This window comes from Capra hircus, chromosome 15 (genome assembly GCF_001704415.2).
Source record: "Capra hircus breed San Clemente chromosome 15, ASM170441v1, whole genome shotgun sequence".
Taxonomy (NCBI): domain Eukaryota; kingdom Metazoa; phylum Chordata; class Mammalia; order Artiodactyla; family Bovidae; genus Capra; species Capra hircus.
The window spans coordinates 15,857,880-15,879,418 of NC_030822.1; the positions used below are offsets into that span (position 1 = coordinate 15,857,880).

The following is a 21,539-nucleotide window of genomic DNA, read 5'->3' on the forward strand; positions in this document are numbered from 1 at the left end:
CCAGGTCATTCATAGGCTACATAAAGCTGCTCTAAGTTGCAGATAAGGAAAATTTTAAACAAAAAAAAAAAAAAAAGAGGGAGAGGGAGAGAAACTGATATCTTCATTAAAATTGTAAGCACTGGAAAGCTTGAAAATGAAAATCAAATAAGGCTGCCAATCTTCAAGCAGGAATCAGTTGCCCATTTTCATTCAGTGAAATCAATCACAACATAAGTACATACACTGGTCAAGAAACTTGTATAATACAGTATAGTTCTGAATTCCAGACCTCAAAATGGTCTCTGACCTTCTGCACTCATACAGAGAACAGGCTGGGCCAACTGAGGGGTGGAAATAAAGACAATCAGAAGATTCTTTCTACTCTAAAGGGCTAACCAATTGTTGAGTCTTCTGTGATCCCATGGACTATATAGCCTGTCAGGCTCCTCTGCCTATGGGATTTCCCAGGCAAGAATACTGGAGTGGGTTGCCATTTCCTTCTCCAGGGAATCTTCTCAACTCAAACCAAACCAGAGTTTCCAGCATTGGCAGGCAGATTCTTTTACCACTGAGCCACCAGGGAGGCCCCTATAATAATTAATACCTATTCCAAATAATAATCTTTCTGGCTATGCATGGCAGTAAGTAACCAGGGTAATTATCTTGTCTCAAAGGAGGGGAAAAAAAAAGTTAATTTAATGTCAAATAAACACAGGGCACCACACTTTGTGGCCAAGGTTTCCTTGGACAACTGGTCAATAGCACGGCACTGGGATGGCTTCTTGGAAAAACTGTGTCCACCTGGGCTGCTGAAACAACAAGCTAAATCCCAGGGCAGCATCAAAGGCCTGAATCTTGGAGAATGTTTATGAAAATGAAGAAGGTGAACAAATAAAGTCAACGGTAGAAAAACAATAGGCAACTCACTTCCTTGTTGCCCCAGGCAAATCTGTTGTTTAAACAATAATGACAGAATCTAATCAGTAAGCCTCTCAGCTGCCAAAATTATACAAGCAACTTGTTTATTTAAAATGTCACATTTCCCATCTGATATATTCACCTTCTGCTCATATTCCTGAAGTGTAATACAAATTAGAAGTGTAATACAAATTAGACCCAAAGATAAAACCCACCTTGGCAAATAACTTGTGTGTGTGTGTGTGTGTGTGTGTGTGTTTTTTCTTTCAGATGACCCAGATTGTACATTATAAAAACAGTGAAGCTTGGTGGTCTTTTCAGTAATTGGAATAGATCACTGAAGCCTTGGTTGCTTTTTAGCCTTGACTTTTCACATTATTTTACACCTCAGAAGGTCTTGCCTAGCTCATCCAAGTCCACTGAGACTTGGTTCAGCCTCAAGAAGCTTTTATACACAAATGAAAAACTACCTGTTCTCAAATTTCTGGAAAAATCATACTAGTGAGACGTTTTTATGCAATCTTTTAAACAAAAGAAACAGACCTAATAGTAATAAAAAATAACTTAAAAAATGTTTAAAGGAAATAATGTGAAAGTAGTGGGCAAAGTAAAGACTAATTTAAAATACTGATACAACCAAAAGCAAATTCACTGGCTATGCAGGATCATGTCGGTGTACAGACTTTCTAATTACTGGCAAGAAGAGTAACCATCACAGAATCGTTCCACCTGTACACTGTTGTGCCCTTCTGTGAAGCTAACTTTATGTTGCAAATGTACACATGCCAATTCCAAGTGCCAACTCCAAGTACTACCCACAGAAGAACTATATCAGAATCCCCAGGGGGAGTGGTTAATAACACAGATCACTAGCTGTCACGAAAGACCTTCTGAATTAAACTCTTTTTTGGGAACAAGACCGAGGAATCTGCTCCTTTCTCCCAAACTACCCAAAACCCAGAAACAGTGCGCTTGCTCTACAAATTTGCCTCCCTCATCAATCCTTAGCAATATCTTCGAATCCAATCAGAACCCCTAAATTGCTCTTATAAAGAAATTCAGAGCCGCCTAAGGCACGGAAGTTAAAAGAACCTCTCCCAGGAGTCTGTGATTCCCTTAGATCCCTCATCTCCCTTAAGCAAGGGGAAAAAAATCTGCAGTTTGCTGGTTAATAGACTGCTTGAGAAACAGTCCCTTCAGTGGAGTACGGTTATGTTTGGAAGCAGAATAAAAATGTTAATTGCTTCCAATTACCAAAGCCTCTCAAATTCAGGGGGAACCAGAGAAGCCCAAGCAAAGGTTTCTATAGACAATTTACAGACAGCAGTCCACAAAGCAGCTACAGCCTGCACTTAAACTCCTGTGTGATCAGAAAGAAGCCCTCCTCCCCAACCATAATGACCACAATGGCTGTTTATGACCACCTAATGACTGTAAACAGCAAACACCAACAACCAACTCCCCTGTGGAAACTGCCCCATGGAAACATTCAACATTAATGTTGAGATATTCTTGCATATTAAATTAGGAATGAGAGTTTTCAAAACAACTCAAATTTTGAACATATTTCAAAGCTCCTTGGAGTAACAAAGGATACCTATGCTTACACAGAAATGTTAACCAGGAGAGGAAAAAGGCCTCATAAACGTCATGGACGATGTACATGTCAGCAGACAGCAGGCTCTCTCAGCCCAGCCTATGTAGAACAGCCCAGAAAAAAACATTCATAACACAGCTTTAGATTTAAGTGTTTGGCTTACATATTAATAAATATTTATAAAAGCAAAAATCTGGATTTTATTTTCTTTTGTGTTTATTTTATGACCAACTCTCATAATGTTTATGATCAACTGGTATTTTACGGAGCATTCAAAACTAATCTCAATTTATATAGCATGATGCAGAAATTCTAAGAAATAAGAGTTTGACTTAAGTGGTTCTACTTGAGACAATTATCCAAAAATCAATCATATGGTAAATGGGAGATGGGAGGAAGAAAATCTTTATTTCTTTTAAGACCAAAGACTTTACAACCTTCAACAAGCTTTGTTTGACCTTTCAGCTGAAATCTTTATTAATAAAAAAAGAGACTGCAGGACTCCAGTTTTCTGTATCTCAGGGAAAGGAGGGGTAAGAATTGCACCCCACGCCCACCCACCCAGGGGAAAGAAAAAAAAAGAAAAGCTGTCTAAAGTCTTACGTGTAGTTTCTAGAAAGAGGTCAAGCAGTGTAGGAAGGAAACAAAAAACATACCCTTGCTCAGTTGAGGATTAATCTCTTCATCCAGGTCTAAATCTTCTATATCAAGGAAATTGTCTACCTAGAAAAGGATTAATATCATTTTTATGCAAATCAGACCTAGAGGAAAAAAAAATGCAGTTAAGAATCAATGAATCCATTTCTACAACACTCAAGTGAGCAACTGAATCCAATTTTCTCATTAACTTTTGAGTCCCAGCTAGAGTCCTTTGTGTTCACTGTGCTTTCCCAGAGACATCTGAAAGAAGCAGTAAATTTAGAAGCTGGCCTGGATTTTGTAGGCACCATAATAAAATCTCTAGACTGAAAGAAAAAATACAGTCTGGGGAGTTTTTGAAAAGTTTTTGTTCCTGATTCTATCCCAGAATATATACCACCATCAAGACAGTCCAAAGCAGTGTCTCTGTCTTTTGTTTTTGTTTTATTGCTCTTGTTTCTCTGGCCAGCGATGGTGGTGGGTCTGACTATTCTCATAACAGTGTGCTTTAAATCCCAAAGAGAGAAGAAACTAAAGCAAGCAGGAGAGAAGGTTCATTCGAAACAAAATCATCCTGCCCCAGGTAACCACATGAAAGGAGAGCAGGGCAAAAAATCAAGTGTTCTCTTTCGAGCAAATAAATCTGAAGATTACTTCAAAGGTAAAAAGCAGAGCAAATGACCTTTACAGACACAATAGCAGCATTTCAATGAAAAACTATTCCACGTGGAATACTGCTTTCCACAGCAAGCTGACAATGACACATTTTAGATTAACAAAATGTTAACACTTCATACATGAACTGATTCATCTCAGGTGAACATCAAAGAGTGTAAATTAAAACAATGATTTCACCACTGGCAGACCTAGCAAAGGCAGGATGTCGAAATGCCTTTTATGCTTATGATCTAAAACATGTGCATGACAAAATACCATAAAATCATAAATTTAGATTTCATCACTGGAATTCAAAACACAGCCTAGGTCTTTCTTCCCCACTCTACTTATCAGACCATGGCTTTTACACAGGAATTAAAAATGGTAGCTTCCACTGCTTCTAAGTACATAACTGCAGTTATTTTTTGACATCCAAGTGACAGCAAAAACTGATCTTCCAAATGATGGTTTAGCGCTAAAACTTGAGAATCTGTTATATTGTCATTTCTCTTAATGGTGTAAGTTCAGGGGAATGAGAGTCATGTTTCTCTATTGAAGCACCACTTCCATTTCTAAAGCTTTGAGGAAAAAAGATCCAGAACCCAGCCAACCAAGACAGCTGAAGATAATCAAACATCATTTTTTTTTAAATCAAATACCATTAAAAAAAAAAAAATCACATGGACAAAATCTGCTGAATTTTCCAAATCTGTATGGGAGATAGCAAATGAGTCCTGTGAGGTTTCTGTGCTTTTTTAGGGTTTTGGCCATGGAACAAAATTGAATCATGCCTCACCTTCACCTCCCCTGCTCGATTCAGATCCCCTTGAAAGGAACTGCCAGCTTTTTGGCCATCATCTATCATTATCTGAAAAACAAGACAAAAACCACTGAAGACATATTGATGGGAACTTGAAATGACAGAAAATAAAGGAGCTGGTCTGTAGCCCTTCAGGCACAGCTCTCCCCTTCCGGTTTCTGTTCATTAGCTATGCTTGATAGACCGTCTCACCTTAGTGACGGCAGATTCGCTAGGTCATAGTGGTGGTCAGGGAATAGGTTTCAAGAGGTCTGACTTCTACTTCTGACCTCTAGACCCATCTACAGTGCACCTTAGAGTAACATACTTCATCTCGGTTTTCTCGTGCGTGAAACAGGAACACACCCCCTCTCATTACCCCAGCTCCCATGCCATCCAACGAACCTCTGCAGGACAAAGCAGAGAACGCTAACACAACATTTTCAAGTTATGAGGAAAAAATATTGTGAAACAATTCTTTGCCTCGCACATACTGGTTAAAGATTCAACAGAAAATGTAATTCCTACTGCCAGTGACTGCCAATAGACAGAAAATCTTCTAGGAAAAAAAAAAAAGTTTTGTTCCTTAATTGTCTCTCTGGAATAATTTTTAGAAGTAAAGAATTATAGGCCTTCACTGTATATAAACACACTTCTAACTTGGAGATGTTTTTCCCTTGCATAAAACCACAATCTCACATACAATTCTATCCACCATATCACAGGGAAGACATGTGAGATATAAAGTAGAAACTCAAATGGCTTAAAAAAAATAGAACAGTTTCCACTAGGATTCCTTGATTGTTAAAAAAAAAACATAGCTAGAAAGAATGTGAACATAGTCTATGAAATCTTGAAGATTAGGAAGAGAGCATCTAACATTTATTTATTGACCAACTCTTGGAAAAACCAAGATAACACATTCTACTTTAAGTCTGAAGGACTGAAACCACAACAGTAAAAGAAATTCCATTTACACAGAGAATTGTAAAAAGGAACTCTTTTATCCCAAACAGAAGATAAGCTAAAATATAGAAGTAATTACAAGAAAAATCTGTAGATGGCAGATCCTGATATTATCATAAGCTGGCTGTTGAAACCATGAAATGTAATGACGATTGTCAGCTAAGTAATCGGGTCTCTCCTTCTAAAATCAGGAGTGTGAGTTACTGATCCAACAACTGTCCAGTGTTTTTATATTCTTACAGTCTCTTGTTTTAAATTCATGGTGAATTTTTTTCTCTGCTTCCGTAAATGTGCTATGGTAGTACCTGCTCCTCTTCCGAACACTGTGATGAAGTACGAAGAAAGATGGCTTTATTGCTAAGACGGTGATCATTTGGTTCATTTCTCTGGGTAAATTTTATTGAAGTAAAATTGTTTTCTGAAGAATTAGCTCCAAAGGCTTCTCTTTTGGTCACATTCTCTGAAATGATAAATTACATAATATTAGAAAACACCCACCACATCCAGTCTAGTTTATTTTGTGTTTATTGAGAATTTTTCTTCCAAACAGCAACAGAAAACTTTTCAAGGACATCTACAAACTGAATGCTTGAAGCTTTAAGTACTCTTAACCTATAAAGTTATTTCTAAAAATGCATAAAAGACGACACTATTTTATTCACTATTCAACAAACATTTATAAGAGCTTACTATGTATCCAGCATTGTTCTCAGCCTGCGTTAAAAGGTCAATAAAACACAGTATTTGCAAGACTCTTAGACATTACCCGGAGAAGGCAATGGCAACCCACTCCAGTACTCTTGCCTGGAAAAACCCATGGACGGAGGAGCCTAGTTGCAGTCCATGGGATCGCTAGAAGTCCAACATGACTGAGCGACTTCACTTTCACTTTTCACTTTCATGCATTGGAGAAGGAAATGGCAACTCACTCCAGTGTTCTTGTCTGGAGAATCCCAGGGACGGAGGAGCCTGGTGGGCTGCCATCTCTGGGGTCGCGCACTGAGTCGGACACAACTGAAGCGACTTGGCAGCAGTAGACATTACCCATCTCTCTTTTTTTTTTTTCTAAATTTGAGGGGTTTTTTTCCCAGAAAGAAAAACACCAATTCAGTATACTAACACATATATATGGAATTTAGAAAGATGGTAACGATGACCCTATATGCAAGACAGCAAAAGAGACACCGATGTATAGAACAGTCTTTTGGACTCTGTGGGAGAGGGCCAGGGTGGGATGATCTGAGAGAATAGCACTGAAACATGTATATTATCATATGTGAAACAGGTCGCAGTCCAGGTTCGATGCATCATACAGGATGCTCAGGGCTGGAACATTGGGATGACCCTGAGGGATGGGATGGGGAGGGAGGTGGAGGGGGGTTCAGGATGGAGAACACATGTACACCCATGGCTGATTCATGTCAATGTATGGTAAAACCAATACAATATTGTAAAGTAATTAGCCTCCAATTAAAATAAATAAATTTAAAAAATAAAAGTAAAAATATGGAAGCAACGTACAGATGATTTTAGAAAATTTATAAGAGAAAAAAATTAAAATTAGAATATCACACATAATCCTACAAGACAGAAATGCTACAAAACAATTTTTTCAGTGACTATTTTTCTCATCTTTTATTTATGCATACATAAACTTCTAAAACAAAAATGGAACTGTATGATACATACCATATTATAAGTCAACTTGAGAATATTTTTTCCATATTATTGCATATTCTTCTGTGTAATTTTAATGACTGTAGAGAATTCCACTGTATATATTTAACATATTTATTTAACCAATTCATATTCTCAATTATTTAAAACTGTAAACAGTAAATACCTTTGTACTAAATTTTTGCACATTTCATCATTTTGTCCTTAGGATAAGGAAAGAGTCTAAGATTCCTAAATTAAGAGAAAATTATGATAACATGGTGCCATTAACAGAAATGTGGGGGATAAATTCAGATGAGAGAGGACAAATTAACCTTTGTCCCAAGTTGCATTTGAGGCTCCAGAGGAGACTGAGGGAAACGTACCCGGGGCAGCTGCAAATGTAGGCTAAAATGTGGGCGAGAGTCAGAGCAACAGGTGAAAGGGCTAGTGAGCCAACTACCCTGCGGCCAGGGCTTAAGCCATAAAATTAGTTTTAATATTAGCAGTAATATTAAAATAAATAAGGGTTAACACTTACTTGAGTGTCAGACAGTCTTTTATATGCATCTCATAAATCTCATTTAAACCTTGCAACTGCCGTAGAGGTAGGTACTGTTAGTATCCCCATTTTTCAGATGAAGAAATCAAGGCCTACAGAGAGCCTAAGTACCCTGTTCAAAGTGACACAGCTGGTAAGTAGCCAAGTAGGGATTTGAACCCAGTCCTTCCTAACCACTTACTGTGCTATGCAACTTAACTGGGAGCGTAGCACTGGCACAGATTCACTGCCATGTGTGAAACAGATGGCTAGCGGGACGCTGCTATGTGATAGGACGCAGCTCAGTGCTCTGTGTCCTGAACCGATGGGACATGAGGTGTGGGCAAGAGGAGGCCCACTGAAATCAGTGGGATTTGTGTTCTAATGACCTCAGCCTGGTGCAAGGCGACCAGAATCCTTTGTCTGTTTCTGAATACCTCATTTTGGTAGAATTAAGACTTATAGGGCTGTCTGCAGGACATTTAACACAGAAGTACTATTGGGGAACAGAGGTAAGGTGCACGCGTGCATGCTAAGTCACTTCAATCATGTCCGACTCTTTGAGACCCCATCGACTATAAGCACACCAGCTTCCTCTGTCCATGGAATTTTCCAGGAAGGAATACTGGAGTGGGTTGCCATTTCCTTCTCCAGAGGCTCTTCCCCCGCCCAGGGATGGAACCAGCATCTCTTCCATCTCCTGCCCTGGCAGGCAGATTCTTTACTCTTGGCACCTGGGAAGCCCATCCTTTAAGTCTAGCACAACCTAAGTCTAGTATTTCCAGAAAAAATACTGTGTACCCAGCACAACGTTACTGTAATAATCTATTGACTTACATATTTGAAAAGCACAGTCACGTCTGGGAAGAACAGATGCTCTCTAAGGACAAGTTCTATTTGTTCTCGTAATCACTCAGTGTACTCCTCTGCCATTTCCAATAAAACACCAGGTTATTTGACAGATAACCAGATGAAACTCCTTCAAAATAAAAGAGCAAAATATAATGAAGTCCTGGCTTCTGATGCTGATGTGGAACGACTGTTCAGGTGTCAGATCGAACAAAACTTCTCATTCACTCTTTTAAAACTTCTTCTTATTGTACACATAGAGCTTTCATTTTTAAAATACCAAAAGACGCAGAAAAAAAACTTATTCTCTGTCTGACTCAACCTACACTTGAAGACTCCTTCCTAAACCTGGAAAGCAGTTTCACAAGAGTACATACTGCTTGACCCCAAAGTGCGTCTTACAAAGGCTTTCATCACTTTAAAAAACAAAAGCAAAGAAAAATTAATCTCTGGGCAGAATCAGTTCAGTTCAGTTCAGTCACTCAGTCGTGTCCGACTCTTTATGACCCCACGAATCGCAGCACGCCAGGCCTCCCTATCCATCACCAACTCCCGGAGTTCACTCAGACTCACGTCCATCGAGTCAGTGATGCCATCCAGCCATCTCATCCTCTGTCATCCCCTTCTCCTCATGCCCCCAATCCCTCCCAGCATCAGAGTCTTTTCCAATGAGTCAACTCTCTGCATGAGGTGCAGAATAAGATAGGAGAAAAGTTCCTTTTCAATATGATAATAACAAGATGGCAGATGATGGCACAGCCCAGGATCCAAAGTAGCCTAAAGCCTGATTCACGTGCCGGATGTTGCCTCCCAGAGTGATTCTGGTGGCAATCCACACATCCCATCCAAGTGTGTGTCTCATATTCTGCTGTTTCTGTTTTTCATCAGAGTCTTTTTCCACCCTTTCATCTAATCCCTAATGTTTCTTGCTTTGAAATAAGTGTCAGACATAATACACTTAAGAAATATAACAGCAATATTTCAGAGAACAAATCGGTTTTTGAGACCTGAAAGAGCATTTCTTTTGGGTATCTCTGAGTCAAAACTTCAATATACATGAAACAAACGTTGTATTTTTTTTTCCTAAAAGTTTCATTATTCTGAAGCAGTGGAATTTCAATTTTCTTTTGATACCAAACAGACAAGCTTCAACAGATTTTCCTTGCAAGGCTACCAACTATATCTATTGTGTCTATTTTCAGGCCAAAGAAAAAGTTTACTCTTCTGGAAAAGGGTTGAAACTACTGATACCTTGATAAATTAAACACCTATCATAAATTGACTGTATATATTCCAGATGAAAGCGATCTGTTTCAGAGAACTCGGTTTCAAAAGAAATTTTTAAAAATTCAAATTCCCCCATTCAAAGGCTGGACTAGTGTCCATGAGCTGAGAAGAAAGTTTAGGCTTCTGGGAAAGTTTTCAGAAATCAACCCAACCAACATCAGAATTCACGATCTAATCCTCCTGGCAACCCCTAAGAGTCTGTTTTTCTGCACCATGGTCAACAGTGATATAAATCAAGAGCATGTTCCCAGTCATGAAGTGATATTGAATATGTTGCTATAAGGAAAGAAAAATTCATGGGGGGGGGGGTGCAAAATTCTGTGCAACACTGGGTAGCTGCAAAAAGCCTTCTGACAAGAGCGTAGGGGATAAGCATTCATGCTTATAACAAGGTTGGGTCCTTTGAAAATCAGGGGGGTGATTTTCACATCACATTCCTAGCCTAGAGCAATGTTTATCTGGACAATATCTGCTCTTCATTTGCCCAGCCAAACTACTTCACGCCACTGCTTCTTAATCACGTGTTCCTTGGTATCTGGCCTCCCCTGGAGCGAGAGTCATTAGGATTAAATAAGCAGGTTAAAAGCCAATCAATCATAAATCCGAATAAATCCAAAGAAGCTAAATTCAGCAGACAACGGTTTTGCCTAAATTCCCTTTGCAGCACTCTGAATTTCAACTGTTTCATGTTCTTCACTGGAAAGGGCGCAGGGAAGAGGGACTTGCCTCAGCCTGGCCAGCCAGAGATCACTGTGCTTTCCCTGAGGCTGGACAGTAACTGACTCATTATTCACAGTCAGAGCTCTCAAGCTGCCAGGACACAAATGTACAACCCTAGCTCAGTAAAAAAAAAAGAAAGAAAAAAGTGTGTCCAAAGTCCAAGATGAAGGACACAATAGCAGTTGATTTTTTTTTAATTTTACTTTATTTTACTTTACAATACTGTATTGGTTTTGCCATACATCAACATGAATCTGCCACGGGTGTACAAGTGTTCCCAATCCTGAATCCCCCCTCCCACCTACCTCCCCATACCATCTCTCTGGGTCATCCCAGTGCACCAGCCCCAAGCATCATGTATCTTGCATCAAACTTAGACTGGTGATTCGTTTCTTATATGATATTATACATGTTTCAATGCCATTCTCCCAAATCATCCCACCCTCTCCGTCTCCCACAGAGTCCAAAAGACTGTTCTATACATCTGTGTCTCTTTTGCTATCTCGCATACAGGGTTATCGTTACCATCTTTCTAAATTCCATATATATGTGTTAGTATACTGTATTTGTGTTTTTCTTTCTGACATACTTCACTCTGTATAATTGGCTCCAGTTTCATCCACCTCATCAGAACTGACTCAAACGTATTCTTTTTAATGGCTGAGTAATACTCCACTGTGTATATGTACCACAGCTTTCTTTTTTGTTGTTGTTGTTGTTGTTGTTGTTGTTGTTATTATTAAGTTTTTTTTTTAATTTTTTTTCCCTTCTTTTTTTTTATTTTTTTTAAATTTTAAAATCTTTAATTCTTACATGCATTCCCAAACATGAACCCCCCTCCCACCTCCCTCCCCATAGCATCTCTCTGGGTCATCCCCATGCACCAGCTCCAAGCATGCTGTATCCTGCATCAGACATAGACTGGCGATTCAATTCTTACATGATAGTATACATGTTAGAATGTCATTCTCCCAAATCATCCCACCCTCTCGCTCTCCCTCTGAGTCCAAAAGTCCATTATACACATCTGTGTCTCTTTCCCTGTCTTGCATACAGGGTCGTCATTGCCATCTTCCTAAATTCCATATATATGTGTTAGTATACTGTATTGGTGTTTTTCTTTCTGGCTTACTTCACTCTGTATAATCGGCTCCAGTTTCATCCATCTCATCAGAACTGATTCAAATGAATTCTTTTTAATGGCTGAGTAATACTCCATTGTGTATATGTAACACAGCTTTCTTATCCATTCATCTGCTGATGGACATCTAGGTTGCTTCCATCTCCTGGCTATTATAAACAGTGCTGCGATGAATATTGGGGTACACGTGTCTCTTTCAATTCTGGTTTCCTCGGTATGTATGCCCAGCAGTGTGGAGATTCCTTAAAAAACTGGAAATAGAACTGCCTTATGACCCAGCAGTCCTACTGCTGGGCATACACACCGAGGAAATCAGAATTGAAAGTTGACATTTTTGCAATGTCCAGTGTTAGGTGCTTTCAGGGAGGAAAAAAAAAAAGTGAAGTGAATGTAAAGTTGCTGTAAGTTTATTTTCAGGGAGAAAAGCTGAGTGGTAGTTGAATTATGCTGTTCATTCAACCCAGAGGTTATATTCTGAACATCAAATATGTGCAATGTGATCAAGACGGGGAAGACCCAGTCCCTGCCCTGACAGAGTCTACAGACTAAGAAGTCAAGCCAGGTTTGCAAACCACTCAGCTAGAACACAACTAAGGCAGAGGATGGACTTCCCTGGTGGCTCAGGGGTAAAGAACCCACCTGCCAATGCAGGAGATGCAGGATGGATGCCTGGGTGGGGAAGATCCTCTGGAAGGAAATGGCAACCCACTTCAGTATTCTTGCCTGGGAAATCCCGTGGACAGAGGAGCCTGGAGGGCTACAGTCATGAGGTCACAAGAAGAGTCGGACACGACTTAGCAACTAAACAACAAAAGGAGAGGTTGTAAGGAGAAGGGTGAAGTCACGGTTGGTTTAGGAGAATCACAACAGACTTCATATAGGAATGCGGAGTCTGAGCTAGACTCTGAAAACTGGCCACGATTTCAGCAGGTGAACCCTGCGCAGAGCTATCCCACAGAAGAAGAACCACACACAGAAGAACCACCACACCTCCAGGAAGACAGGAGTACATACTGGGCGATGCAGGAAGGCCTGCTACTTACAGGGCCTGACAAAAACTCTGCACTATACCAAGGCCCTAGGGAGTCATAATTAGACCAAGCTCTAAGGAAATGAACTGGATGGAATGCAGGAGAGTGCTTTAGGTACTGGAGGTAAAAAGTACGACGTTACTCCAACAATCCAAGCGAGAAGTAAAGGGAGCCTCGGTAACAGGAGTTTAGAAAGGAGAAAAGAGTTCACAAAGTGGGTTCTTCTTGTGTTTCTAGAACAGAAATGAAGACTCTGTCTCCAAGTGGTTATGTTTCTCCCACGAGATATCTCAGAAGGTTCACCTGATCTTTCCACGGCAATCTATACTATTCTCTTAATTTCATCTGGCATGCCCTCAGTTCAGTTCAGTTCAGTTCAGTTGCTCAGGCATGTCCGACTCTTTGCAACCCCATGAATTGCAGCATGCCAGGCCTCCCTGTTCATCACCATCTCCTGGAGTTCACTCAGACTCATGTCCATCGAGTCCGTGATGCCATCCAGCCATCTCATCCTCAGTCGTCCCCTTCTCCTCCTGCCCCCAATCCCTCCCAGCATCAGAGTCTTTTCCAATGAGTCAACTCTTCGCATGAGGTGGCCAAAGTACTGGAGTTTCAGCTTTAGCATCATTCCTTCCAAAGAAATCCCAGGGTTGATCTCCTTCAGAATGGACTGGTTGGATCTCCTTGCAGTCCAAGGGACTCTCAAGAGTCTTCTCCAACACCACAGTTCAAAAGCATCAATTCTTCGGCTCTCAGCCTTCTTCACAGTCCAACTCTCACATCCATACATGACCACAGGAAAAACCATAGCCTTGACTAGACGGACCTGAGTCGGCAAAGTAATGTCTCTGCTTTTGAATATACTATCTAGGTTGGTCATAACTTTTCTTCTAAGGAGTAAGCGTCTTTTAATTTCACGGCTGCAATCACCATCTGCAGTGATTTTGGAGCCCAAAAAAATAAAGTCTGACACTGTTTCTACTGTTTCCCCATCTATTTCCCATGAAGTGATGGGACCAGATGCCATGATCTTCATTTTCTGAATGTTGAGCTTTAAGCCAACTTTTTCACTCTCCTCTTTCACTTTCATCAACAGGCTTTTTAGCTCCTCTTCACTTTCTGCCATAAGGGTGGTGTCATCTGCATATCTGAGGTTATTGATATTTCTCCCGGCAATCTTGATTCCAGCTTGTGCTTCTTCCAGCCCCGCGTTTCTCATGATGTACTCTGCATAGAAGTTAAATAAGCAGGGTGACAATATACAGCCTTGACGTACTCCTTTTCCTATTTGGAACCAGTCTGTTGTTCCATGTCCAGTTCTAACTGTTGCTTCCTGACCTGCATACAGATTTCTCAAGAGGCAGGTTAGGTGGTCTGGTATTCCCATCTCTTTCAGAATTTTCCAGAGTTTATTGTGAACAAAAACAAACAAACAAAAAAAACAATCTCTGTGGTGGTGGTGGTGGTGGTAGGTATTGCAGCATGCTTGCAATCTGTCAAATGGATCACACTGTGCTGCAGAGAGGCTGCATGTATCATCCCATAAGACGAGTTCCCCTTGCAACAGCTTCATTCGAGGCTGCAGAAGGGAGCTGGCCCAGCGTGGGTACAGATGCAGTATATGTGAGTGCAGCTTCCCTGAGCTCCCAGAATCCCTAACAGGCTGACCCATTAGTGACACTGTCTACACAAGGTAGGATACTGTGCCATCTGGGAAGTCTGTTTCTTTTTTGTATCACAGTCTTTATCTACCTAAAATTTTCAAGTCTATGCTGCTGCTGCTGTTGAGTCACTTCAGTCATGTCTGACTCTGTGTGAACCTATAGACTGCAGCCTGCCAGGCTCCTCTGTCCATGGGATTCTCCAGGCAGGAGTACTGGAGTGGGTGGCCATGCCCTCCTCCAGGTCAAGTCTATGCACATATGGTTTATTTTCCTGGTAGGAAATAATTATGACAAGCAGGACCCTCCGAGTTTTTCAGCCAGATCCAGAATCACAAGGCTATATGCTCATCCAGTGAAGAACTCAGGTAAGAATCTAGGTGTCTGTGAACAGTAACGCTACCTCTCCATAGCTTCATTGAGGTATATTTGCAGAATTCACTTAAGTGTGTTGTTATTGTTCAGTTCAGTTCAGTCACTCAGTAGTGTACAACTATTTGCGACCCCATGAATCACAGCACGCCAGGCCTCCCTGTCCATCACCAACTCCCAGAGTTCACTTAAACTCATGTCCATCAAGTCGGTGATGCCATCCAGCCATCTCATCCTCTGTCATCCCCTTCTCCTCCTGCCCCCAATCCCTCCCAGCATCAGAGTCTTTTCCAATGAGTCAACTCTTCACATGAGGTGGCCAAAGTACTGGAGTTTCAGCTTTAGCATCATTCCTCCCAATGAATATTCAGTACTGATTTCCCTTAGGATGGATTGGTTGGATCTCCTTGCAGTCCAAGGGACTCAAGAGTCTTCTCCAACACCACAGTTCAAAAGCATCAATTCTTCAGCGCTCAGCTTTCTTCACAGTCCAACTCTCACATCCATACATGACCACCGGGAAAACCATAGCCTTGTTGTTATTCAGTCACTAAGTCGTGCCTGACTCTGTGATCCCATGGACTGGAGCACACCAGTCTTCCCTGTCCTCCACTATCTCCTGGAGTTTGCACAAACTCATGTTCATTGAGTCAGTGATGCTACCTAACCATTTCATCCTCTGCCACCCTCTTTCTCCTTTTGCCTTCAATCTTTCCAGCATCAGGGTCTTTTCCAATAGGTCAGCTCTTTGCATCAGGTGGCCATAGTAATGGGAGCTTCAGCTTCCGCGGCAGTCCTTCCAAAGGAAATTCAGGGTTGATTTCCTTTAGGATTGACTGGTTTGATCTCCTTGCAGTCCAAGGGACTCTCAAGAGTCTTCTCCAACACCACAGTTTGAAAGCATCAATTCTTCAGCACTCAGCCTTCTTTATGGTCCAGCTCTCACAGCCATACATGACTACTGGAAAAACCACAGCTTTGACTATACAGACTTTTGCTGCAAAGAGATGTCTGGTCTTTTTAATATGCTGTCTAGGTTTGTCATGCTTTCCTTCCAAGGAGCAAGCAGTCACTTAAGTGTACAATTCAATACTTTTTAATAAATATATGGGGTTGTCCAACCATCACCACAATTACATTTTAGATCATCTCCATCATCCCCAAAAGTCTCAGATACTCATCTGTAGTCACTCTCCATTCCTACTGCCAAACACCAGCAAGCACTAATCTAATTTTTAAAGCTACAGAGTTGCCTTTCCTAGATATTCCATATAAATGGTACCTATTCTCTTTTGTAGTTGGCTTCCTCACTTAATATGAAATCTTTGAGGGTCATCCACATTGTAGTTATATTAGTATTTAATTTCTTTTTATAGTCAAGAACTATTCCATTATCTTCATAGACAATTTTTTTTTGCCATTCACCAGTTAATGGACAGTTGGATCTTTTCCACATTTGGCACCCCCTTGATTCAAATACTGAGTTTGATCCAAAGACCACCGTCACTAATCCAATTCCTTTGTGGTGCCAAGACATGTTGAAATCAAAACAAAAGCCAACCACAGAGTTCCAGCTTCCCTTCACACCCCAACAAGGGAAGAAATGTGTATATTAATTGAAGCTACATAACTCTCTGATCATCTTACCATCTCATATGGTCACAGTCTTAGAAACACGACCCTGTTCTCTTCTCCAAACATACTGAAATCATCTGCAATTGCCTTTCTTTAATTTTCCATGGTGATCTCCTCCTACTAAACTGTAAGCCTAAGGAGAATTAGGGACCTCTCTGTCAGAAACTTACTCACAGTTCCTGAAAGGTAAATATCCTTTCCCCCTTCCTAAGGACATGTAACAATTAAGACTGGAAGGTGGACTGACGCAGTACACTTCACCCAGCGAGACCTCTGTGTGTTCTGTGCCATGCTAGGCTGGCAAACCAGGAATCGAGAAAGTTAAAGGTCATGACCTCTGCCTAAGAGAAACAGAATTTATCTCCTTAAAACTTTTACTCACTCAAAGGCATAACACTTTGCATATCTTTCAGCAGCATTTCTATGTCTAAGAATTTATCCAAAAAAATAATTATGTGGGCAAAGATTTCACTACAAAGCCAAAAATGTCTGATCTATTCCCTTGAAATTTTTTTACTTAATCAAGGCCTTACATTTTTGCATATCTTTGAACCAGCATTTCCATGCGTAAAAATTTATTCAGAGACCATAAATAAGAAGGGTGCAAAAATGTAGCTACTAAAAAAATAATAATAATACAATATGACCAAAGTCATTCAAGGACCTACCAAGCTACCATGCCTCGTCTACCCCCACCTCAAAAGCCTTTGATATCAGCTTCTCCTCTCTTCTCCCCCAACCGGGCCACTCTGGCCTCCACACTGTTCCTCAGCCAGGCCGGGTACCGCTCTCTCTAGGCCTCTGCACTGTTGTTTCACTGGCCTCGGGTGCGTTTCCCCCAAGTCTCTGCAGGTTTAACTTCCTCACTTCCTCCCAGTCTTCATTCAGATTTGACCTTCCTGTGTCTGCTCAGTCACTTTAGTCGTGCCTGACTCTTTGCGACCATATGGACTGTAGCCCACCAGGCTCCTCTGGATTCTTCAGGCAAGAATACTGCAGAGGTTGCCATGTCCTCCTCCAGGGGATCTTCCCAACCCAGGGATCCAGCCCACATCTCCTGCAGCTCCTGCACGGGCATAGAGATTCTCTACCACTGCACCACCTGGGAAATCCAATAATTGTGTTCGGTTCAGTTCAGTCTCTCAGTCATGTCTGACTCTGCAACCCCATGGACCGCAGCACGCCAGGCCTCCCTGTCCATCACCAACTCCCAGAGTTTACCCAAACTCATTGGAGAAGGCGATGGCACCCCACTCCAGTACTCTTGCCTGGAAAATCCCATGGACGGAGGAGCCTGGTGGGCTGCAGTCCATGGAGTCGCAAAGAGTCAGACATGACTGAGCGACTTCCCTTTCACTTTTCACGTTCCTGCACTGGAGAAGGAAATGGCAACCCACTCCAGTGTTCATGCCTGGAGAATCCCAGGGATGGGGGAGCCTGGTGGGCTGCCATCTATGGGGTCGCACAGAGTCGGACACAACTGAAGCGACTTAGCAGCAGCACCAGCATGTCCATTGAGTCGGTGATGCCATCCAACCATCTCATCCTCTGTCGTCCCCTTCTCCTCCCGTTCCCAATCTTTCCCAGCATCAGGGTCTTTTCCAATGAGTCAGCTCTTCGCATCAGGTGGCCAAAGTATTCCAGCTTCAGCTTCAACATCAGTCCATCCGATGAACACTCAGGACTGATCTCCTTTAGGATGGACCGGTTGGATCTCCTCACAGTCCAAGGGACTCTCAAGAGTCTTCTCCAACACCACAGTTCAAAAGCATCAATTCCTCGCCGCTCAGCTTTCTTTGTAGTCCAACTCTCCCATTCATACATGACTACTGGAAAAACCATAGCCTTGACTAGACGGACCTTTGTCGGCAAAGTAATGTCTCTGATCTTTAATATCCTGTCTAGGTTGGTCATAACTTTCCTTCCAAGGAGTAAGCGTCTTTTAATTTCATGGCTACAGCACCATCTGCAACAATTTTGCAGCTCAAAAAAATAAAGTCTGCCACTGTTTCCCCATCTATTCCCCATGAAGTGATGGGACCGGATGCCATGATCTTCGTTTTCTGAATGTTGAGCTTTAAGCCAACTTTTTCACTCTCCTCTTTCACTTTCATCAACAGGCTCTTTAGTTCTTCACTTTCTGCCATAAGGGTGGTGTCATCTGCATATCTGAAGTTATTGATATTTCTCCCGGCAATCTTGATTCCAGCTTGTGCTTCCTCCAGCCCAGCATTTCTCATGATGTAATCTGCATATAAGTTAAATAAGCAGGGTGACAATATACAGCCTTGACATACTCCTTTTCCTATTTGGAACCAGTCTGTTGTTCCATGTCCAGTTCTAACTGTTGCCTCTTGACCTGCATACAGATTTCTCAAGAGGCAAGTCAGGTGGTCTGGTATTACCATCTCTTGAAGAATTTTCCACAATTAGCTGTGATCCACACAATCAAAGGCTTTGGCATGGTCAGTAAAGCCGAAGTAGATGTTTTTTCTGGAACTCTCTTGCTTTTTCAATGATCCAGCAGATGTTGGCAATTTGATCTCTGGTTCCTCTGCCTTTTGTAAAACCAGCTTGAACATCTGAACGTTCACGGTTCACATACTACTGAAGCCTGGCTTGGAGAATTTTGAGCATTACTTTACTAGTGTGTGAGATGAGTGCAATTGTGCAGTAGTTTGAGCATTCTGTGGCACTGCCTTTCATATATACAAATTAACTAAAAGAAAAATTCAAGAAGGATATATAATATGCCCATGGTTTATCTCTTAAGACACAGGATTATGGTTTTATTAATTGGATATATGTTTGCCTACGTTAAACAGATACCCAAAGTAACAATTGGTTAAACTAGACAGAAGTTTATTTCTCGTTCATGTAATAGTACAAGTAGAGATAATTCAGGGCTAATATGGTTGTTCTGCTCCACAAAGTCATCCTAGAACCCAGGCTCCTTCTATCTTTCTTCTCTGGCATTTTTAAGGAACCACCTTTCTCCACATGATCCAGGAGGCAGCACCCTTGCTTCAAGAAAGAGGATGAAGAAAAGAGAAGAAGAAAGCATGGATGTCTGCTTCCCTCTGTTACTCACCAAGGTTCAGTTTAAGCTACTAAATGGAGGAAGCACCAAAACAAAGCAGCTGAAACAAGAATTTTATTTCTCTCTCATTTTATTCCTCATGGGGCAGGTGGGCAGGCTCTGCTCCATGAGATGATGCAGGGATCCAGGCTGGTGGGATGCCCTGCCATCCTCAGCATAGGGCTTCCACCTCTGGGTCTATGGAATTGCTCCAATGATTGCCTAGTTCGAGCCAGGGGAAATGAAACAAAAAGAGTCCAGGGTATGTTTCCTGAGGATGTGACTTCAAAGTTACACACATCAGTTCCCCTTACTTCTTTCAGGCACATACTTAGTCAAATGGCTATACCCAATTGCAAGGGAGAAGGAGAAACGTAACTTTCATTCTGAATGACCACAGAGTGGCCAAACATTTTACTGCCGGAGCAAGAGTACGTATTCTGATTTGTTGTGTGTGTGCACATGTTTTGGTGCCTCTCTGTATTTTCTGATTTCCTACTATGAATAAAAACAGACAAATACACATTCATTTATAGAGGTGAAAAGCATTTTGTTTTCAAACCCTCAATTCAGGGAGAATACCTACATGCATCTCCTTCCTTCTTAAGAAGACTTTCCTAAAAATACTCAAGAAAAACATACATATATGGTGTTTTACATTTACATGCTTTAATATTTTGGACAAAAGTTTCCTTTAGCATTTAACTTTGTGGTCCCTCTTTAATTTTTTGTTAATTAATTTATTCTTAATTGGAGAATAATTACTTTACAATACTGTGTTGGCTTCTACCATACATCAACATGAATCAGCCACGGGTATACATATGTCCCCTCCGTCTTAAACCTCCCACCCATCGCACCCTCTAGGTTGCCGCAGAGCGCTAGATTTGCGCTCCCTGCACCATACAGCAATTGCCACTGACTGTCCATTTAATACACGTGGTGTCTACATTTCAGCGCTGCTCTCTCAACTCATCCCACCCTCTCCTTCCCACACTGTGTCCACCGGGTCTGTTCTTTATGGATGGGCCCTCTTATAAATCATAGTTACCCCAATCATAAAATTTTATGCTTGACTAAATTTTTAAAACTTACCAAGAAGCTTCATGTATGAAATACAGAGCAGAAAAGTTACCAAAAGTACAGAACTATTGGTGGGGCATTTCCTAGAAATACACATAACAAGATGCCTTCATAGCCCGAGTGGCCTCCCAAGTCTCCTGCCTGTGCACTTGCTAATGATAAAATACTCAAACACGCTTCTGGTAGCAACAGAAGTAGAGAGGAGATTTCTCCGTGATTGGGTAACTTTGGCCTACAGATATAAGCACTATAATCCTTCAGAGTTGGGACAGAATTTATGCTGAACCAAAAACCACCCTAAAATTCTGTAAGTGATCGTATCTTCGCCTCTGTATCAGGTGGGCAGGATCAAAGTAAGACCATTCGTATAGGGCTTGCTTTGGTAGCACGTGTACTAAAACTGAAATAATAGAAGGTCAGCTATTGAATAAGAGAAGATCAGCACGGCCCTGGAGCAAAGATGTCATACAAAATCCGTGAACTGTCCCATATATTTTTGCAACTAGACATTATCATACAAACTGAAGCAAGTCAGAAAGAGAAAGGCAAATACCATATGATACCATTTGTATGTAGAATCTGAAATATGGCACAGATGAACCCATCTATAAAACAGAAACAGACTCACAAACACAGAGAGCAGACATGATTGCCGAGGAGAGGGGGACGGGTGAGGGATGGACTGGGAGTTTGGGGTTAGTAAATGCAAAGGATTATATATAGAATGGTCTTCTATAAACAGCAAGGTCTTCCTGTATAGCACAGGGAACTTTATTCCAACATCCTGAGATAAACCATAATGAAAAAGAACATGTATATGTGTCTAACTGAGTCATTCTGCTACACAGCAGAAATTAACACATTATAAATCTACTATATTTCAGTTTAAAACAATTTTAAAAAATTTTTTAATCATTCCTGCAACC

At 41.2% G+C, this 21,539-nt stretch overlaps 1 protein-coding gene across 3 annotated transcripts in view; it reads right to left on the bottom strand.

Moving 5' to 3' along the window:
• The window catches only part of C15H11orf74 (chromosome 15 C11orf74 homolog), a 69,654-nt gene that overhangs the window by 18,582 nt on the left and 29,533 nt on the right, over nucleotides 1-21,539 (bottom strand). For all 3 annotated transcript variants that reach the window (XM_013969830.2, XM_005690093.2, XM_005690094.2), the window contains 3 exons: nucleotides 5,864-6,018; nucleotides 4,590-4,661; nucleotides 3,154-3,220 (listed from right to left, as the gene is read on the bottom strand). In XM_013969830.2, the coding sequence (XP_013825284.2) occupies nucleotides 3,154-3,220; nucleotides 4,590-4,661; nucleotides 5,864-6,018 (294 nt within the window). The remainder of the gene's footprint in view (nucleotides 1-3,153; nucleotides 3,221-4,589; nucleotides 4,662-5,863; nucleotides 6,019-21,539) is intronic.